Source organism: Bubalus kerabau, chromosome 11 (assembly GCF_029407905.1).
Source record: "Bubalus kerabau isolate K-KA32 ecotype Philippines breed swamp buffalo chromosome 11, PCC_UOA_SB_1v2, whole genome shotgun sequence".
NCBI lineage: Eukaryota > Metazoa > Chordata > Mammalia > Artiodactyla > Bovidae > Bubalus > Bubalus kerabau.
Genome location: NC_073634.1, coordinates 89,786,386 through 89,808,973, shown reverse-complemented (window position 1 = coordinate 89,808,973; position 22,588 = coordinate 89,786,386). Strand labels below are relative to the sequence as shown.

Here is a 22,588-nt window from a genome sequence, read left to right as displayed (position 1 = left end):
GGGAACATTTCATGCAAAGATGGGCTCGATAAAGGACAGAAATGGTATGGACCTAACAGAAGCAGAAGATATTAAGAAGAGGTGGCAAGAATACACAGAAGAGAAGAGGTAAACTGATGGAAAATAAAGGGATCACCCCTTCATAGTCTGCATTAAAGAGGATACAAAGAGAATAGAGGAATAAATCAGCAGATAAATGGTGAATTTTAAGTACTTTGTTTTAAACATGTAACTTTGTAACACATAAAGGTTACTGAAAACTCTGAGTCCTTCCAGTCTGCACACATGGCTTCCAAGTCTCCACTGCAGCAGATATAAGTTCAGGCAGCCACTAGGTGTTAGCTCAACCTTCGCTCAGTTAAAATCTGAGAAGGTCCACTGTCGTTGCCAGTGTAGGGGAGACAGGCATATGAGGCCTTTCTGGAGGACAACCTGGCCACACTGATCACACACACCTATTATGACCCAGCAAACACCATCGTCAGGTAATATGGTCTAAAGATATTCTTGCACGTGGATACATATTTATAACTGTGAAAATGGAAGATAAAATCAAGAAACAACCTAAACACTCAAAATTAGGTATTACGGCCCATCCACCTTATGAAATACTTATGCAGCCATAAGGCAAACCTCCATGCACTTACAAAGAAAACATTTCAAAACTTGTTTCTCAATGAAAAGAACATGTGACTTGGCAATGAGATTAGTGCAATGCACAAGTGTACACATGAGTGTGTGCATACCTGGGAGTGACCAGGAGGTCACTCAGGACCTCAGGGAGGGAGTGTCGGGGGAGAGAAGACTGTTACCCTCCATCCTACCTTTGTATTTCAGCGATAGCATGCTTGTGATAATAAAGTCATACATACAGCGATGATAACATGCTTGTGTATCAGTGGAGTACCGATTACTGGAGTAATAAAAGATTCTCTTTTTTAAAAAAAGAGGAAGTTTGAAATGAAACTTCTTTCAGAATTAGACTTGTAGTTCGTATCCACTATCAGTGAGAAGGAAATTAGCTGACGAGGAAAAGCTGGCCACAGTTGTTTGATTCAAAGAGGATAAGGTTGCAGACATGATAAGCAACTCACCACGAGATACCAAAGTACCTGATGAAGATGAGTTCCTTGAAGGCAGAAAATCTCTTCGCAGAGAGTTGGACACAATTTAGTGACTGAACAACAACTACAACGACCACAGAGTAGGTGCTTCAAAGAATGTTTTCATGAATTGAGCTGAACGGGGCTCCCAGCATGTAGTATTTATCACCTAAGAAGAGGAACTATTCTCTGTTACCGAAATCTGGAAAGCTATCCTAAGGACTCTTTCTCCTGGGTTTACCTACAGACACCTCCAGCATGTACATCAGGTGCCCCAGATCAAGGCTACCCCGGTAACTGAAGGGGGTCACATGCCCCGATTCCCAACAGAGGCCAGGGTGAACATCCTCTCTTTCTACCTAGAAACAGAGTCACTCTCACCCATCCTGACTTGTCTCCCTGGTTTCTGAAGATGGACCATCTCTCTAACTGGTGGCTCCTGGCCACCAGTTCACTCCTGACTGCTCACCCAGTACAGCGCTGCCAATTCAGTCCAGTCATTTCTCCACCCTGCCCTTTCCATGATTAATTCCTCTCTGCATATTAATAAGACACTTCTCAAGCCTAAAAATCCTTTCCTGTCAAGCTATTGGCCTTGGTTCCTTCCTTTCACTGCCAGTACCCTGAAGGAACCATCTACACTAACTGTTCACAATGTTCTTTTTTCTCCCATTCCTTCCTTGATCTTGACACTCTTCCCACGGTCACGCCTCCATGTTGGGGACCCCCCTCCACCCGACATCGGTACCATGCCCTTCTCTGTGACATCCTCTCCACACTCGGCTCTTTCCAGATTCCCCCCCCACCTTTTGGGCAACTCCTTAGTACTGTTTACTGCCCACCTTCTCCTTCAGCCCTCTAAATCAGACCTCTTAGCCCCAGGCCAGCAATATATTCCTGACACCTCTAAAACCGTATCTATTACTTTGCATGAACTTGTATGCTTTTAGAGAAGTCTACGGTTTTCACCATAGACTTAAAAAAAAACATTTGTTGTTCCCAAGGGCTTTATTCTGAGCCCTTGTTTCCCTGTACGCACTTCTGCAAAGTCTTTTTATGCCAGGGTCTCAATCCCACAGGGAGGCTGGTATCTCTTAAACCAGGGTCTCTGGCCTACCTCCTACATTCCCATTTGTCAGCCGAACATGACCAGGAGGACACATGGGTCCTGGGGACTCAATGTGCTGAATACCCAGCTCAATACGTTGAGCCTTAAATTTGTTTTTCATTCTGTATCCTTTATCTCAGTGGCAACACTGCTAGACATTTCAACATCGCCCCAACTCCTTTGATATTAAGTTAGTAATCAAACGGCGCTGTAGTGTGCGTCTTATTCTTGGACATGCTCAGGAGTAATCTGGTTCAACGTCTGTCTGCTGCTCTCCACCCCATGTCGGGCATTCATCACTTGCCCCTGGGACTGCTTTATTACAGTTGGCTAGCTGATCTCATGGGCCCAGTTTCTCCCTGCATTTTCTCTCTAAACAGTATTTCACTAACAGTTTCTGGGAAATAGGGCTTTGTTAAGCCTATGCTTTTATTTTCTACAACAAACATGTACTGCTTTTACTGTGTTAAATATTTACATAATTGGGAGGAGGGACTGAACAGATCTGATCACGATAATCTTAGCCCCAACCTCCCCTGGCTCGCCCGCACCTCAGCCAGGGCCAGGGCCTCACGCGCCTGCCTCCCTGGCTCCCAGGCTGCGCTCCCTGCCGCTCACTTTGTGCTCTCGCAGCACAACCACAGCTCTTCCCTCGCCTCCAAACAGCAGTCCTGTTCATATGGCCCCTTCGGCCAAGAAAGCCAGCTTTCCCACCCTGCTCTCCATGTTCATCCTTTTTCTTTCAAAAGACCAGTTTCAATATGACCTCTAATTAAGACTTCAGTGAACCTCTAAAAATCCACCCCCTTTCTTCCTCGCACATGTTCCCAGGGCCTCCAGACGGCTCACAGAGCCCCGGAGAGAACAGCGGTACTTCCGGCATGTGAGCCGGGCCCTTCCTTCCCACCCCCGGGGCCCAGGACAGCACTCTGCTCACCCGAGGCACCAGACGACTGTCTGACTGATGGATGGCTGGGTGGAGAGGTTGACAGGTGGATGAATAAAGTCAGGAGGAAAGCACAGCGCACTGGAAGGCACATAAGAATGTGCTGACAGACATGTGTGTTTACGTGCAGCTCTTGTTACCAGGCTAAGCAATGGAGAGAACTTGCTCTGGTTTTAAAAACTGAAGTGGTTTTAAAGCTGAACAAGTCCAAGTGAACTTTCAAACATAATCCACCTGACTCCAATGCTGCGTTTTGCTGATTGCCTTGTGGTAACTCCAAGAATAAACATAAGGAGTCACTTTAGCTCTCTGAAGGATAATGGTGCAATGCTTCATTAAATAATATTAGAACATTACAAGTTCAGGATTTGCCAAAATAATCCAGTCAAGACTAGAATTCAACAAGGAGTGTGCGCCCAAACGCCAGCAAACTTCGGGCTATTCCTACCAAAGGGTGGTTACTTTAAGCAATGGGACTTTTAAGCCTGTGTAAGGATTATCACTCGTACAGCTCCTCTTCTCAAAACAACTGTCTAACTTTTTGACACTTAACTTATTAAGAAAGTGTAGCTGCAGTGTATTAGCTTGGCTATCATTTATTGTTAAATACTAAATGTACATCCCTTTTGTTTTCTACTTAAATATCCTACCAAAGCTCACAGGCAAAACAAGAATGTGAGACAGTTTGGTCATGTCTCCCACCCTCAAATTGCAGCTTCCTGTTACCATACACTGAAAACTGCTCCCGGACTGTCCTGGTCAGTGGTTTTTGGGTAAATGAGTTCTTTTTCAGCAGATCTTGGAAGAGTAACTTCCAGGGCTGCCTGACAAGGAGTCAGTGCATAGAAGATCCACACCCTCACAAGGATTTATCAAGTGCCTACTCGGGTCCAGATACAGATTCAGGAGCTAGAGGTAAAGTAAATAATGCAAGACAAAACACGAGATAATCTAACAAAGAAATTCACTCCATAGAAACAGAATACTGAAAACAAGCAGTCTTCCCTCTGCTTCTAACTAGGACTCCAGGTAAAAATCTAAGAATGACAGCTACATAAAAAGTGGGGTTGCACACACTGCTGATGGAGACATAAAGTGAAGCAGTCTTTCTGGAAAAAAGTTTGGCAGTTTCTCAGAAGGTTAGACATAACATTACCGTGTGACCAGCAGTCCCACTCCTAGGTATGCAGCCAGGAGAAATGAAAGCATATGTCCATGCAAACACATATACGAATGTTCACGGCAGCACTGAAAGTTGAAACACCATGCATACCCATCAACTGATATATGGACAAATAAAATACAGTGTTACCCATACCCTGGAATAAAACTGAATGGAATACTCACACATGCTACCACATGGATGAACATTAAAGACATCATTCCAAGTAAAGGCAGTGGGACAAGATGCCACATATATGATAACATTCACATGAAATGTCACAAAAGACAAACCTATAGAGCTAGAGAACAGATCAGTGGTTGCCTGGGGTGAGATGAGGTGGAGTAAATGGGACTGATGGACGGGGTAAGGAACTCTGCTTGTGGGGCTGTGATGAAATGCTCTAAAACTGACTCTGGTGGTGGCTGTCCAACTCAGTGACTATACCAAAAACCAGTGGGCTATATACTTTATGTATGTGACTGTTACGTAAATTATATTTAAAGAAACTTGTTACCAAAAAAAAAGTGAGGTTGGTAGGTAAAGAAAATCTCTTCATGAGATATTAAACCTATTACTAGATTGTTTGTCTACTGATGTATCTTCTGTTAGGCAGAGCCAGAATTTCTAGATGCTCCTGGATCTAAGTTGAAGGATTCCTTCAACATTTCATGTCTCAGACATTTGCTAGAAACTGGCAAAATAAAGATAAACAGGCATCTCTCTATTCCAGAAACAATTCAGTCTATCTATCAATGTCCTCCCCACCTTTCCCCTCTTCTTCTGTCTGAAAAAGCACAATTTTTAAACCAGGAAGCTGGGGGTTAGGTAAGCACAGGTACAGAACTGGTACAGCCCCCGTCTGACGCCTCATCTGCCTTGCCTGGCTCCCCCTGCCCTTTCCCTCTGGCCCCCCAGACCTTTAGGCTCGTCTTACAAGACTGTCTACTCTATCACATCCAGATCCTGTATATCAACACTTGGCCAAGAAATTCTCAAAGCAGAGAATTTCATGTGACTCTCATGTGACTTAGAGCTTATAAACACTGGGGGCTTAAATACCTAACTCCTTACTTAGACACCTGACAACTGAGACTGTTCAAATAATACCATTTCTTTTTAACGATGACTTTTATTTTTTTATCTTTACTGTGGTAAAATATTTAACCATAAAACTTACCATTTTAACTATTCTTCAGTGAACATTCACACTGTTGTGCAACCATTATCACTATCCATTTCTAGAACTTTCTCATCCTTCCAAATGGAAACCCCATAGCTCATTAAATGGTGTCTCCCCAGCCCCCAACCCTGGCAACCACCATTCCACTTTTTGTCCCTGTGTACTCACCTATTCCAGAATACCACTCTTTCTGATCTCTTTGTTTTCCTACATAAAGCTAAAAAAATTTCTGGCAAATTTTCCAAATGACCTTTTAAATACTCAGATAACCTACAATGAGAGTAAACATAACTGAAATATTTTTAAAATAACTTTTTGTCAAAGCAGCTGTTACCTCTTTAATTGCCATCATCATTTTTAAGAGTGTGGGTTTTGCAGAACCAAAGTGCTCTAATGTACGTATTTACCAATACTCCTGGGGCCACACCCTGCATCTTACTCTATGTAAACTAGGCCTCAAAAAGTGGTTCAGAATCACCACAGTAAGGACCAGTGCACGGCCCTCTGGCCTTGAGCTGTCACATGAACTCCAAAGATCAAGATGACCCCTTGAGGGCACAGGGCCAGCCAGGAAGAGCAAGGCTGGACATCCAGCAAGCCAACATCGGGGCAGCATTACTCACTTCATCAGCTTCTGTTTTGTGGCCGAATCTTTGAAGCTTCTGAATTCCTCGCCAGCTTTGATCTCATAGAACTGCGGCTTGAGGACCGTCTGTTGATCCTCCCGGAGCTGTTCCTGCCTCTTCACTTTTTCCTCCTGTTGGAGAAGCCGGCGCTGTTTCCTGACCTCTGCGACCCAGTCTTTTTCATCATCTGAACTCTCAGAACTTTCTGCATCACTTGGTTTTCCTTCTGGTTCTTCCTCCTCTTCCTGAAAATAAAAATAGTAAGAAGCAGCTCCTTTTCCTCTGCCAAAAACATTGACCCGTTATTTCCTTTTAAATAGCATTAGCCTATCAGAGTCTATCAGACATTGCATGCATTGGAAAAAAATGTCTTTAATAAAAGAAGGTATATTCCTAAGCTGAAGGTCAAACAAATTACAGCTTTATTCAATGACTCTTCTAACCTATACAGAAAACTAAATATTACACAAATTCTAAATGATAAACAGTACATTACTTTTCCATGAAGTTCCTGTTGTTCTAAGAGTCTCAGTTTCTTCTTCCTTTTTTCACTAATTTTGGAAACAAGTGGATTCAAAAGCCTAAATTCTTCACTCTCTTCGTCTACTTGGAAGTCAGGGTTCTCAAACATAACTTTAAATCGATCATCGGTGAGAATATTAGGAAGGCTCTGTAACAAAAAGAATATCAAAATTTAAAGTTAATATTAGAATAAAATCTGCCCAGGAAGATAGCTTAAAAACATCTTACTCAACAATTTATTAAAAAGCTATTTAAGGCACAATTTATTAAATTATTATGAAATTGTTAACCAGTTTCCAGGCCTTCCTTCTTGCTTATTTCTTACCCACAATCAAACCCTATTAACCTGTTTCACAGCAAATATGTATTACTTGGCTGCTGCACACAATGAGCTAAGAATGAGTCTTTTGGGCTAACTTTATGCTTAATATGTTGGAAAGAATTTTCTTTAGTTAACATTTTTTTGATGTAAAAACATTTCTCAAGGAAATACATGGTTTTGAAACATGGCTTTCTAAGCATGGCTACTACGCTGAATGAGAATCAGCGAGTCTGTCAACTTCAGATTCCAAAACTGGGAGAGGAAGCATGCACCAATAATAAAAGTATTGACATGGGGTGGGAAGCTGACGGTGTTAGTTTACTGAGTCTGAGTTACTTGGAAACATAATGGATATTTCCTTCCCTTATAGGATAGCCTCATCAATTTCACCCTAGGCCACTGCATTGTTCTCAAAGGATACAGTGTACCACTGAGATTTCAACATAATAAAGCTTTAAGATTGAGACCCATTTGGATAGCTTAAGACTGACACTGAATTCCTTTTTATTTGTATCACTTCTAAACAGAACATTTTCTAGAAATGTACTATAAACTTAGTGAAGTGAAAAGTCGCTCAGTCATGTCCGACTCCTTGCGACCCCATGGATTATACAGTCCATAGAATTCTCCAGGCCAGAATACTGGAGGGGGTAGCCTTTCCCTTCTCCAAGGGATCTTTCCAACTCAGGGATTGAACCCAGGTTTCTCACATTGCAAGAGGATTCTTTACCAGCTGAGCCACAAGGGAAGCCCAAGAACACGGAGTGGATAGCCTATTCCTTCTCCAGCAGATCTTCCCGACCCCGGAATCGAACCAGGGTCTCCGGCATTGCAGGTGGGTTCTTTACCAACTGAGCTATCACTGTAGCCCAACCATAAACTTAAACAGATGATACTTGTACACACTCAGGGCTTCCTACTGTCCTTATATGCAGTAGGCTTGGAAACAAGATAAACTAACCTGCCTGACAGGGTTTGCACACAGCCTAAGGAACAGGCTGGAAAAAATGAACCTGTCTGTGGTGGCCCCTGAATCTACCTAACAGACTTTATCTTACTTTCTGCTTCTCCACTACTGAGAGTAAATACGGCTCTAAGCTGTTGAGTCAGAATGCTGTTTTTGTATAACAACTACACAAAAAATTGCCCAAGGGTCCATCTAGTCAAAGCTATGGTTTTTCCAGTAGTCATGTATGGACATGAGAGTTGGACTATAAAGAAAGCTGAGCATCAAAGAATTGATGCTTTTGAACACTGGTGTTGGAGAAGACTCTTGAGAGTCTTTTGGACTGGAAAGAGATCAAACTAGTCAATCCTAAAGGAAATCAGTCCTGAATATTCATTGGAAGGACTGATGCTGAAGCTGAAGCTCCAATACTTTGGCCACCTGATGTGAAGAACTGACTCACTGGAAAAGACCGTGGTGCTGGGAAAGATTCAAAGCAGGAGGAGAAGGGGTAACAGAGGATGAGATGGTTGGATGGCATCACTGACTAGACGGACATGATTTTTAAGCAAGCTCCAGGAGCTGGTGATGGACAGGGAAGCCTGGTGTGCTGCAGTCCATGGGGTCACAAAGAGTTGGACACAATTGAGCAACTGAACTGAACTACACAAAAAAATTGGCAAACCATGAGACACTAAGGAACTTGGGCTATTTATTACCTGTATGTACCTAATATCTGACTAACCTTTACTAAAATTCTGTGATATGCTGAATTAATATTTGAGACACACTGAAGGCTTCCCTATTATCATTTCCAAGACAGATTTAGAAACAAAGAGATATGTCCTAGTTCTTGACCCCAAGGCACTCACTCATTCACAACTTGAGTAAAAAACAAACCAGACTCTATGCTACAAGGCACCTTATGAAGGATGCTAAGCAGACATGACAGTACTCTAGGAGCAGAGGGGTAAAAAGTAATTCCAACAAAAGACATCTCAGTGGGGAGGGGGAGGGGGGAGGGGAGCACATCAGAGAGGAGGCTTGAAAGAAGGGTACTCTGCAACAGATAGGAATTTGGGAAGAGCATTTCCAGCCTCCTGAGGAGTGGTGAGCAGTCTGATAATGCAAGGATAGTGGCAAAATTTGAAAAAAACAATTTTTCATCAGGCCAGATTGTAAAAGATTTAATATGCCGTGACCTCACTCTGCAGGTAAGGGGAAATGACTAGGGAAAAAGAGGATAAGGAGGAGAAAGGTGACAAACAGAACAGTGAGTCAAGAATTTCACAACAAAGAAAGCTGCTTTGTGATTCTGCAGCCGCATGGTACATGGTGGGCTACTGAGACAGAACTCAGACACAAGCAAGACAAAAGAGGCCACATGAGGAAATGGGAACAAGGACAGGGCCTGAATCAGGGCAACTAGAACCCAAGGTAAAGATACATGAGTAAGCTAGAATTGACAGATATCGCTATGGAGGAGATGGGAGGAGGAATACTGAAAAATAGTATTTAAAAAAAATTTTTAAATACTGTTAAAAATTTATACCAAATGTCTAGTTAAAGTGACTAGAAAGCTGGGGAATACCGTTAAGTTCGGATCTATCATTGGAGACGATCAGAAAAAAAAAGACATAGGGTGGAATAAAGGGCAAAAATTATGTACCCAAGAAACCAAGACGTCCCCCAGTGGCCATAAGTGTACCATGATACATTCAGACAACAGAGTATTATTTAGCGCTAAAAAGAAATAGGTTATCAAGCTACAAAAAGACAGAGAGAGACCCTTTCTAAGCAAAAGAAGCCAATCTGAAAAGGCTACGATCTCAACTAAATGACACTGAAGAAAAGGTAAAACAATGGACTTAGGCAAAAGCTCAGTGGGTGCCAGGGGTCCAGGGAAGGGATGAAAAGGTGGAGCTCAGAGGGTATGGAGGAAGCGAAAATATCTTTACCTTCTAATAGTGGACACGAGTCTCAAACCACAGCATGAATACCACCAAGGGTGAACCCTAATGTAAACTGTGGGCTTCAGGGGATTATCACATATTAATGTAGGTTCATCAGCTGTAACAAACATCCTCCCTTGGTGGAGGATATTAACAGCGAGGTGGGTTGGGGCTGGACGTAACACACGTGTGGGGGACAGGGGGTATGTGGGAAATCTCTGTACCTTCCTCTCGCTTTTGCTGTGAATGTAAAACTGTTATTAAAAAGTGTCTTTAGAAAAATCCAGTGAATGAGAGAAGTTAAACAGAGAAAAAAACAAAATTATGTTCCATTTAAGACTGGTTAACTCAGTGTATGCCTGGATTCTGATGGATGCCATCAGGTATCTGAAACCACGCACCAGGGCTCAGGAGAGAAGAGAGGGCTACACTGGATACATTTTGGAGTTACCTGTAAACACAGGGCAGGTGATACTGCCCAAGACCAGAAGAACAGCTATTTGCTAAGTATATATTTTCAGGTTTTATAGTTATATATTGTCAGGTTTTATATACTTAGATGTAAAATGTAATGTATATGTATATAAAATGTATATTTAGATATAAAATGTATAACGTATATGTATGTGAAGTTGCTCAGTCACGTACGACTCTTTGTGATCCTACTGACTGTAGCCTACCAGGCACCTCCGTCAAAGGAATTTTCCAGGCAACAGTACTAGAGTGGGTTGCCATTTCCTTCTCCTGGAGATCTTCCCAATCCAGATATCAAACCCAGGTCTCCCGCATTTCAGGCAGACAGATGCTTTACTGTCTGAACCACAAGGGAAGCCAATGTATATGCATATACATATGTAAATATACAAATCCCAAGGGAAATCTTTTCTACATCCTACTGTATTATCACATTTAATAAATAACAGAGAAACATGTTTAAAAAAAAAAAAAGAGTAAGTTGGCTAGTATTCTCTTTTTTCCCTTAATTTAAAACAAGTTGCATTGCCCAAAGACAAGTATGCCTTGGATGAACAAATATAAAGTAAAAACTCTTATAACCAAGCTGTAAAAATATTTCCCCCAGAGAGTTTTCCTAGTCTAATTGTTGTTTTCACAGCTGTCTTAAAAAAAAAAGTAGGATGAGATGTAGCTAGTGATGTCCTGTAGTAGTTTACACACGTCTGGTTAGCAGTTTGCCCTATAAATATACGTGTATGTATGCCAAACACGTGCCACTGGAATCTGGGAAACATCGTAAGGTACTGTCACACTGTAACCCAGCCTCAGAGAAGGGTGTTCTGGGTAGATCTGAGTGGGGATGCTCATTATCCATGCTGTGCTCCAACACAGCAATATACATGAGGAATACTCCACATTTAAAACAGATCAACACTTGCAACGCAATGGTATCTATGAAATTAAGGTGATGCTGACTTCTGAGTAAAGACAGTTTGAACAGGAGCATCTCCTTCCAATCTCTGCTAAAACACCACTAAAGCAACAGAAGAAGGGCTTTAAAAGGACACGAATCCCTAAGGAACAGAAGAGCGGCTTTAAAAGGACACAAATCCCTAAGGATGAGGAGGCCAGGAAAGGAGATGGGAGCAATGAGGCTGCAGAAGCAAGAGAGGAAGGTCTAGCACCCGGCATCCCCAAGCAGAGGCCCTTCCGGAGGGGGACGCATCCGGCAGGGGCCACGGCACGCTGAGGACGCACCTGGCCCCCAGGGAGGCAGGCAAGGAGGAGATGCCGCCTCACCCCACATCCCCACCCTCCTGCTGACAGCTCCCAGTCCTCGAAATGCTGGCAGCCAGGCCGTCACCCTCTGAGCAACAGAGTCTGACCGGAAGAGAGAGGCTGAAAGACACTGTCGTTTGGTGCGTTTCCAAACAAACAGATTGGCCAGGTCAGCACACAGGACTGAGGTGCCCTGTCTCACCTCAGGGCCTCCACTCAGCTTTTTATGTCTTCCGCTCTTTTAAATCTAAACCAAGGACTATGCATCCCAGCAGGCAAAAACTACGTACAGTTTTTACCCAAGACTGTTTCCCAGCACCTGAGTTCCTGGACTGAGGAGGCCCCAAGGTGGCCAGCATTGAGGCTAGATCTCTGGTGGAAGATGGCCCCCAGAATGGCCCTGGGCCGGTCCAGAGACTTCCTTGGACTCTTTCTCTTTCTTGCCTTACTCTCACATTGGAGGAGAAAACCTAAAGGAACTTCCTGAGGAAAAGCCGCATGTAAGAATGATTTGCTGTTGTTGCTACTGAGAACTGTGGGGTGTAAGGATCTCTTTACTACACCTTATACAGACTGCTTGTCTGTCTGGGCTGGAAACACTCCTTCAGAAAACTGCAGGTCCTTATAATTCTGGGTTCGTCACAGGGGTGAGGTGGAGTGAACCACCAGGATGCTGGCTGTGAACCAGGATTTGAAGGGGACCATTCCAGAATGGAGCTGAGCAGAATGATGTAGAAGAGACTTCTTCAGGAAAGTCAAGTTTTATATAACAACTGGTGATCTTCACATAACTATGAAAAGATGAGATTTAGACAAGTGGCAAAGAACTGAGTATTGACTACTGATAAGTGCCGGGAGCCGGCATATTGCATATTGAGTGCATATTGCATATTGAGTGCATATTGCATATTGAGTGCAAATTGCATATTGAGTGCATATTGCATATTGAGTGCAGCACTTTCCACAGCATCATCTTTCAGGATCTGGAATAGCTCAACTGGAATTCTATCACTGCCGGGAGCCAGCGTGAGGCACTCCGCCCATGACAAAGGTCATGAGGAAGGAGGCTTGGCATACGCAAAGGCGGGATCGAGCCTCAGGAGTCCCCCTGGAAATTCTCGAGCATCTACCCCCAAAACCAGAGTCTGCCTACTTTCTGCTTTGTGCTTTCACCTACACCTCTGACTTTATGGGGGGCTGTCCCCCACTACCTCTCTCTGGAAAAAGAGTTAGCTTACAGCTCGAGTTAATAATTCTTGGATGTGACAGTGTTTCAACCTACAAACTCCTTTGGAAATCCTCTAGCCTGCCTGAATGGGTTTTTCCGGCCACATGTGATTGTTCAGAGCCTCCCAACTGTGAGAGGCAGGAGATGTTCTAAACTGCCTAAACACAGATTCCTTTGAGTAGTTAAAAGATTGATTAGAAATTGTATTGGTGAAGGGTTTTTCACTTGTTGGGCCAATGTTTGCTGCTAAGTCTCCATACTCCTTACCTACTGTGTCCTTGGCAGTGTATTGATTGATATAATGGGTGTATAGAAATGTAAAACGCAGCTTTGTCCAATGCTTTTTGGGAGGCTGGTGCCTGACTTTGGAATAATCACCTTTAGAGAAAAATAAGTTTCTTAAAATGTTAACAGGCCTCCGGGCCAGAAGATGATGTCAATCACCTGAACTTTTGCATATGATAAGTTTGAAAGCCTGGCTTAGATTAGAACCAGGAACTGCTGTCCTTGCATGACTCCACCCCTTCCCCCATTATCCTCTATGCATACCTTAAGGTATAAAAACTACTTTGGAAAATAAAGTGCGGGCCTTGTTCACTGAAACTTGGTCTCCCCATGTCACTCTCTCTCCCAAATTCTAGCTGAGTCTCCATCTGGAGCGCGGAACCCACCATGCTTGCTAATTATGCCTGGGCTTCTAAGATCCGACCGGGGAGGCCTCAGTGTCTCCTCTCCTTCGGGAGAACGGAAGGACGCCTGCGGCCTACGTAAGTGGTGCAAACTTCTTGTCTTGAAGTTTTATTGGTCTCCCGCGTAAACCAAGCTACTCAGCCTCTTTTCTCCACTGAATTTTCCTACTGAGCTATCCTCATTCTATTACTCTTTATATCTTTGATGAATAAATAATTAAATAGGTCGCCGACACCATCCCCGCTTCGAATACCCTGGATCAGCCGGGGCTGGACCCCGGCAGATAAGTACATAGAAAACTAACAAAAAGTCAATTACTAAGTCCAGGGACGACTAAGGTTGTGCAGGAAATAAGACCAAATAAGGTCATGTAGGAGATGTGGTGAAGAACCCACCTGCCAACGCAGAAGACACAAGAGACATGGGTTCAATTCCTGGGTCAGGAAGGTCCCCTAGAGAAGGAAATGGCAATCCATTCCAGTATTCTTGCCTGGGAAATTCCATGGACAGAAGAGTCTGGCAGGCAACGGTCCAGAGGGTTGCAAAGAGTCAAACACAAGAGAGCACTCAGGGAGAGGAGGAGGAGATGTAAAGAGTATCTGCATTTTTGTAACAAAGCAAATGCTGAATAGTCATGTATGGATGTGAGAGTTGGACTATAAAGAAAGCTGAACACTGAAGAATTGATGCTTTTGAACTGTGGTATTGGAAAAGACTCTTGAGAGTCCCTTGGGCTGCAACGAGATCCAACCAGTCCATCCTAAAGGAAATTAGTCCTGAATATTCACTGGAAGGACTGATGCTGAAGCTGAAACTCCAATACTCTGGCCACCTGATGTGAAGAACTGACTCATGCAGGAAGAGAAGGGGACGACAGAGGATGAGATGGTTGGATGGCCTCACCGACATGATGAACATGAGTTTGGGTAAACTCCGGGAGTTGGTGATAGACAGGGAAGCCTGGCATGCTGCAGTCCATGGGATCACAGAGTCAGACTGAGCGACTGAACTGAACTCACTGAAATGCTGAATACTGACTTACCCAAAGTTAGAAGAGAGGAAAGGTTATCAAAAGACAACGCCTCCATATTCTCAGACAACTGAGAGCTATGTTACTGAAGAGTCCTTGTGAGGTGATCAAGTTTATTGCTTAAATAAATTTTTAAAGACAAAAAAAAAGAAAAGAAAGAAAAGAAAATTCCTGACATTTGAAAATCAAGAAGTAGCACCATAGGCCAGCAGTAAGGGACAGAGTTTTAGACCAAAATAATGAACTAAAAAGGCAAGAGTGTCAGGGGAGCTGAAAATGGGAGAGGGGAAAGAAGAGGGTGAATAGAAGGATAGAAGGGCAGGCAACACTCCTAACAAACCTTGGAGAAATACTTAGTTTTCAAAACTCTGTGTACAGAACTGTAACAACAACAGAAACCACACAATCTTTAATTGGTACCGAAAAGCTTTAAAACATAACATTTTGGATGTTTAAATTCATCTGATCCAACCCAGGGTCTATGCATAATTATGTCTTTTCCCTGGGGAGATAAATAATTACTTAACATCTAAGCTGATGCTGGTATGGAAGAATCCTTAAGGCTGGTAGGATACTTCTCCCACGGTCTCTGAACCACAGAACATACCTTGCCTACTGATGTCATGCATGACAGTGCCTGGCTGGGCTGCTGCAGAATTCGAGAGAAGTACCTTCATACAAGACTTTAAGGCAATGGTGAAAATTTGGCAGAAAAGGCCAACGGGCAAGAAATGGCCCTTGTAAGAAAGTGGCTTAGCTACAACGCATACCTTTATAGATCAAATGGATCACCATTTGCTTGCCTCTCCCAAAGTGCTGTACCTACTGGGAGCTCAATATATATTAGCTGAAAGAATAAATGAATTGATTCTTAATTAGAATTAACACCACCACATTTCTAAGTTTGGATAAAGTCCAGATAATTGCTCCCCGACATTATGTGGTGGGTCACTTGCCATTGGAGATCTAACATGAAGTGAATGGTAAACATCTTTTTAGAATTTAATTATGTTATCAGTGAGAGCAGTATCTGGGAACATATTTCATTGTCTGCCTCCATGAAATTTCAGCTGGAGTCAAAGCAGGCCATAACTGCACCGTACTGACTTTTAAATCAGAAGTTACCAGAACTATTAAGGCTCTTAAGGGTCTGAAAAGCTGAGTTCAAAGACAAGACTAATGAAGTGCTGATGGATTTAACAATTCTTTCAAGTATTCTTTACAGTTGTAATGAAGGACTTTTTTCTTAATTCAGGAACAGTTTTTAAAGTCTTCATTTTTTGTTGTTTTATTTTTGGCCTCACCTTGCAGGATCTTAATTCCCTAGGATGCAGTCCAGGTGCCAGCAGTGAAAGCACCAAGTCCTAACCACTGGACCACTAGGGAAGTTCCAAGGTCATTTGAATTAGATAAAACTGTTAAATGACAAATTAGACACGCTCTCTAACAACAGACTTTTTGTTGTTGCTGTTGTTTAGTATTTAGTAGCTAAGCGGTGTCTGACTCTTTGCGATCCCATGGACTGTGGTCCGCCAAGCTATTCTGTCCATGGGATTTCCCAGGCAAGAATACTAGAGTGGGTTGCCATTTCCTTCTCTGGGGGATCTTCCTAAATTAAGAATTTCTGGAAAGAAACTGAACTCCGATAATGAGACCTGACTTGGGTCAGCAAGCCACTGAAAAGTCAATGACAAACACCCCTTTCTAGCAGTATTCTAGAGTTCACACCACTTATAAGCACCATGCTTCCAGCTTCCAACAGCTGAAGGGAAATTGATGGAAGAAGAGAGGGATTTCTCAGGTTCTTCCTCTTTGCACTTGCAGTATGAACAGCACGTAGCTGGATGCTTCTTTATAGGATAACCCTATAAACTGTTTTAAAGGCACAGACAACCATGACTTTCCCATGGACTCCACAGGTCACACTGCATGTTTTCAGCTCTTGGGGTTGTTGCTACCATCCTGCACCCTTGGGCACAGCAAATACCAACTGTGTTCTCCATCTCCTTCAGCCGTCTCTAACCTCAGCAAAAGTGTGAAGAAGGCGGGGGGTGGGCAGAGAGAAAGGGAGCTTCCCCCGCATCTTCATAATCATAAGACCTTTAAGAAAGGCTCCCGTACACTGTGTAAACCATGCTGCACAAAGTATCAAAATTAAACAGTAATTTGTGTCATATTCTCTGTAACACTGAATGTCATACGGACTCAGATGCATAAACTGTAGACAGGAAAGAAGACCTCTGCGGTGTAAACCAGCTCCTTTCCCTTCCCACTGCAGCTTCCAGGCGTGTAAATCCAAAGATCGTATCCGTGAAGCTTGGGGAATGACCTATAAAGCTGACAAGTTATCTCCCTAACCATTCTCGGGCTGGGTTAACAAGAAAATCACTGGGAGCATGCCAAAGAGAACGTCAAGGGAGCTGGAAGCACTTAGTTTTGAACATTTAAAGCTCTACGCATACATGTGATACGCTGATGAAATTAGGAAGGTACACAGCCACAAACACAATCACAGCACCAAGAAGGCCCCCCGTCCCCACCGCAGTCCTACTCTTCATCTTAGAGAAGAACAAGCTAGACCCAGTGAAGCTCAGGGTCACCCACAATGACACCCACAATTATTGAGCAAGGGGGACCAGACACGAGACTCTTCAGTGGCAGCCCCCTGACACTCCTGAAGACAGTCGTACAAAAATAAACACACGAAGAGCTCACTTGTCTCCATTCACTTACCTGGTTAAAAAACTAAAGAGAGAACTGAGAAAGAATAAACACTAACAAAACTCTCTGGACAGCTCGACACAGCTGGCCCAGATACACAGTTTGGCCATCTACTCAGGCAAGTCCTGCAGGCTCTTAGGAGAGATGGTATCTTTACAACTCATTCCAGAGAAGAGTCCGGCCCACTTATCTGCCTGCCTGATCTAAGCTGATGGGGAAACAGCACGGAGAGGAACGAGGAAGCTCTCACTTCTGTGGGAAAATGAGAAAAAATCCGCCTCCTGTCTTGACACCACCAGCTGACCCTTACTTAATTTATGACTGACCTTTGTCCATTTTACATCAGGGATGGAAGGTAGAAAGCAGTTATTCCTTAGAGTGCATGCGCCCAGTAATGCCAAGTCTAAACAAAAGCTGGTTAGTTTTTCAGTTAAAAACAAACCTAGTGACTACAGAGAAAAACAATAAACAAACTATTTAACAATAAAAGGGTTATTTAAAATATATCCACAAGATAAAATATGCAGCTCTCAAAATCAGCTCTCAAAATATTTATAAAGACTGTTTAGTAAAATGGGAAGCCACGTGTCATTTTACAGACCCAAGATAAATATTTTATATATATATATATAGTAGTATCTTATTACAGTTTATAATTTTAAGATAAATAAGACAGGAAGGAAATTCACTAAACTATTCATGATGCCTTTCTCTGGATAGAAGTACATGAGTGAAGAAAAAAAAAAAAGAAGTACATGAGTGACTTTCTTCTTTATACTCTTTATCTGTTTTACAAACTTCCCATATTGAGCATATACTATCTAATAAGCAGAGGGAACAAGGAAAACCAAACACATTTTCAAAGTAAAAGGATATAATCTACTATCAAGAAAACAGAGAAATAACTTATCAATATTATCTTTGCCTTATAAAATCTTACCTTAACTTTCTTTTTCCAGGTAGATTTTTGTTTCTCCTCCTCTTCCTCAATTAATTTAAGTGCCAACTCTTTGTTAACTTTTGGCAATTTCTAGTGGAGGAGAAAAAAATAAAAAGTTGTACTGCAATACCTACAACTGAGCTTCGAAGGTTAAAGCAAAGAGCAGGGACAAAGGGACTCTATGTCCTACACTGCCCTGGCCAATACACACACACATATTCACTCCTTGCACCTAATAATCTGGAAAAAGGAAAAGCTTGCTACTAGTCTCTGCACTGAAAGTGTGTGTGTGTGTTTTACAAAATGTACAGTTGGAAACGATCATATCCCTTGGTGGCCGATCTCGATCAGGCCGGGAAGGCAGGAGGAGACGGGGTTTCCGCTTCCCCTCTGCTGGCTGCAGGGCTGGTGTCATGCGTCAATGGTTCTGTCTCCTGGCAGCAATGACGTGGCTTCAGCAGAGCAAGGGAGTCCAGTCTGTGGCTCCCCCACACTCCCGGGAACAGCCTCGTCCTACCTTGAGGGCCCCACCGCCAGCTGTCAACCCTCCTCCGAGGTCCGAGTCTCTAGGCCCGCCTGTCTCCTACTGCCCGGTCCTGGCGAGTTAGCTGCTCCCTGTAGCCACCGCCTCCTTTATGAGTACCGCAGTGTTTTTGCCTCTTCATCTCTCTAATACCCGGGTAACAATTCTTTTACATTAAATTCTCTCTGATAATAGAACTAGTGTGGCCTGATTCTTGTCTGGGCCCTGGCATAGTCTGATGACTGTTTCCCATGATCCAAGCAGCTAGCCTAAGGCACTCCCACGTGTCACCAAGAAATGGGGAATAGCAAAGCCCCAGCACTCCAAAGTCTAAAAACACCTGTTTGAAAGCAGCATCATATTTTCTTGGTAGGACTGACAGTATCAGCTCACCTGGCATTACTTGCCACAACACTGTTACCTTTACCATAAGGATGAACTAGAACATCCACCCTCACGACACATAAAACATGTCAAAAATATTAGTGAATGATGTAAACTAAGAATGGGAAAAGTAAGAAATGGATGGCAAGCTTCTCAGAATAGTAAAATAAAAATGAAGAGCCTTTCTCTAGTAGTTTCAATGCTGACTCTAATATTTACCTTTAATTGCACTCTTTGTGCTCGTGTTTCTTCTATCTTCTGCCGGATCTTATCTTTCCTATATTCTTCATAAGCAAATGGATTTACCATCAATTTCACCTTTTTGAAGTAGAAGAAAATGAAACACAAGAGAACTATATTTAGTAGCATGTCTCATATACAGCATGAATATTATGCCAAAGGATAGATATTTTACAAATCTAAAGTATGTTTTATAAAAATATACATAAGTAGAGAAGAAATGGCCACAAAGTGATTGTCAGTCACCTTAAGTAACTGTAGCTTTATACTTACCTTATGGTAGAGCCTTATATCCATGAAAAATCCATGCATATATGCCCGAAGAAAAGGTGATCCAATGAGATGTGTGAGCCCTGGGGGAAGTTAACCAAAAGAGGGCAGACCTTTATGAAATCCTGATTAAAATTCAGCAGTTTTTCATGGTCTACAATTTGATTATAATTTCACTTCTAAGTAAAAATGTAAGGATTAGAACCACTAATCTTCTTTAATAACTGCAAAGAAAATTTTAATCTACTTCAGCAACATTATCTTACTTATTTTTAATGTAACATTGTACTAAGCATAAAAATGAAGGAAAGGTATTCATGAGCTATAACAGACTAGTAAAGAAGGGCTTCCTATACTACCGGTTCTCAGGTTTTTTTCATTTCATGAAAGTGAAGTCACTCAGTCGTGTCACTCTTTGCGACCCTGTGGACTGTAGCCCACCAGGCTCCTCCGTCCATGGGATTCTCCCGGCAAGGATACTGGAGTGGGTTGCCATTTCCTTCTCCAGGGAATGTTCCCGACCCAGGGATCAAGTCAGGTCTCCTGCATTGCAGGCAGACGCTTTACCCTCTGAGCCACCAGGGAAGCCTTTTATTTTATAAGCCAGTTTTAAATCTAAAAATAATACTGAGATTCAACACTAGGTTGTCAACTTTCATATTGCCAAGCAAGAACAGGGCCAGGGTAGGGGCGGGAGTGAGGTGGGGGAAGGAGATGGCCCGTAATTTCCAAAAACAAAAGAAAAACTGTGTCACAACAATAATGTAGAAAGGGTATGTGTTCCCCCAAAACAGAATAACTGGCAAATGTATACCAACACATGTACTATATACACACATACTGCATATGGATGAATGAAAAGTCCAATGCCGATGAGTGTCTAGCAGCCCTGCTTTAAAGAGTATCTTTCACAGGGTTCCCAAGATTTAGCAGATTTCATTTACAATTAGTGGTGCTGGGGGTCACATAAGGATGCCCTGCCTATGTCATAGAAATTATTAACTGCAAATATTTACACAGAGAAAGGTTACGAGAATATTCATCTTCAGAATAAGATCGCCTATGAAATAATTCACATGAACAGCAGCTTTAGTTGGTATAATACTAAGTGACTAAAGTTCCAAGGAAAGCGTTACCCTGATTTCCAAATTTTAGAAATAAACAACCCTCCAGGGCTACAAATAATGTCTAGGTAAAAATCACATAGGTGTACAAAACCTAAATAGAACAACATGAAAAGGCAAACCTAAATTTAGGATAATTTCATAAGGTAATTATAAGCCTTGGTCAGAAAAGTACTTTCCTAGAATGTTAGGTCGATAAAACTCCACTGTTTGAATTCACACAGTGGAAACTTAAAGGGGCAGTGGGGCGGGCTGAGCCTTAATGAAATGTCCAAACGCACAACAATCTGCACTGAGGTACCTGCACATGTGTTTTATAGTTTTTTATTTCCTCTATTAAGTATACAGAACTTATATTTGTGGCCCAGGATTACTCCCATTCCAAGTTAGGTCATGAATAAAATCCAGCAGGAAGTTTTTCATATTAAAACAATTCTAAGGAGAGATCTGGCATCAGGTTTTCTCATCCTTAGCTCCAGACAACACTAGTCCCAACAGATTTTGGAGGAAGACAAGGTTCTGTGACTAAGTAAGTTTCCTCCCTCCTGGTGATTTACAGCGTATAATGACATTAAAGGCTCAAAGTCCACAGTAGAGAAACTGAATTAACTTGGTTAAACTGAACATTTCTCAAACTTATTTGCCCCAAATCTCTTGATAGGTAACATTATGGATTGTTTAAATACTGTACTGAGTAATTTTCAGGCATGATCTGATTCATTCTCTAGGCAACTCGATGGGTAGGTGTCATTATTATTTTATAGACGAGGAAACCAAGGCACAATGTAGTTAAGTAAACTGGTCAAGTCACAGAGCTATTACGTGGTAGAGGTGGGGTGTGAGCCCATGTCAGCCTCTCTAAAGCCTGTGTTAGCCACTAAGCTGCCCACCTAGCACTTCTTACAGAAGCAGGGGTCCACGAAACACATTTTAGGAAATGGCACGGTACGGGACCTGCTAAAGGCCATAGCTAGGAAATGACAGAACTTGCAAGTTTTCAAATGCTATAATCTTAAGAAATAAGAGAAGTCAGTTACATGGCCTTATTTTTACTTTAACACAAGCTACTTATGTTAAACCAATATAACCAATGGCTAATTTATATTAAAAGATAATAATCTACATGAAGATGATTTCTAGTATAATTTATTTTGTTGATTATTATATCTATTTCCATAGCCTTAAAAACAGGCAGTGTGGGAACTTCCCTGATGGTCCAGTGGCTAAGACTCCATGCTCTCAATGCAGGGGACCCAGATGTGAACCCTGGTTGGGGAACAAGATCCCACATGCTGCAACTAAGAGTTCACATGCCACAACTAAAGATCCTGTGTGCTGCAACTGAGACTCTGTGCAGTCAAATAAATGCATAAAAAAACAAGCATCTGAAGAAAAAAATTGGCAGCATGAATGTATTTTAACGAAACGTATTTAAATCTTTGTAACTGCCTTCCTCAGCCAAAATAAACATAGTCAAGAGACTGAAAAAGCACCCAAAATATACTAAACACAGTAGTTTTTAAAAATTCACAAAATAAAAATGTCTTTTTATTCTCCAGTATAAGAATGTAGGTGAGTGTCACACAACCATACTGTAAAAATTATGCTGGAGATATTTAAGAAGGCATTTCCATAGAAAGATCTGTTTTACCTTATTTCATCCATAAGTCACTTTTCTAAAGGCTAAACACAACTCTTTTCTTTTTAGACACATTAAAATTTAAGGAATTATTTTGGTGGTAGCTGGCAGAAAATAATTTTGCCTGAATTATATGGTTTAAATATGAAGTTTAAGACTCTCATCTAATCTGTTACATGAGTCTATTTTCTTTTA

At 42.2% G+C, this 22,588-nt stretch overlaps 1 protein-coding gene across 1 annotated transcript in view; it reads right to left on the bottom strand.

Annotated features, from left to right (window-relative positions):
• Positions 1–22,588, bottom strand: part of NOL10 (nucleolar protein 10) — a 93,491-nt gene that overhangs the window by 15,176 nt on the left and 55,727 nt on the right. Inside the window, exons 15-19 of the mRNA XM_055540933.1 lie at positions 19,634–19,713; positions 19,340–19,438; positions 18,214–18,303; positions 6,625–6,798; positions 6,126–6,373 (exon numbers count right to left, since the gene is read on the bottom strand). Of these exons, the coding sequence (XP_055396908.1) occupies positions 6,126–6,373; positions 6,625–6,798; positions 18,214–18,303; positions 19,340–19,438; positions 19,634–19,713 (691 nt within the window). The remainder of the gene's footprint in view (positions 1–6,125; positions 6,374–6,624; positions 6,799–18,213; positions 18,304–19,339; positions 19,439–19,633; positions 19,714–22,588) is intronic.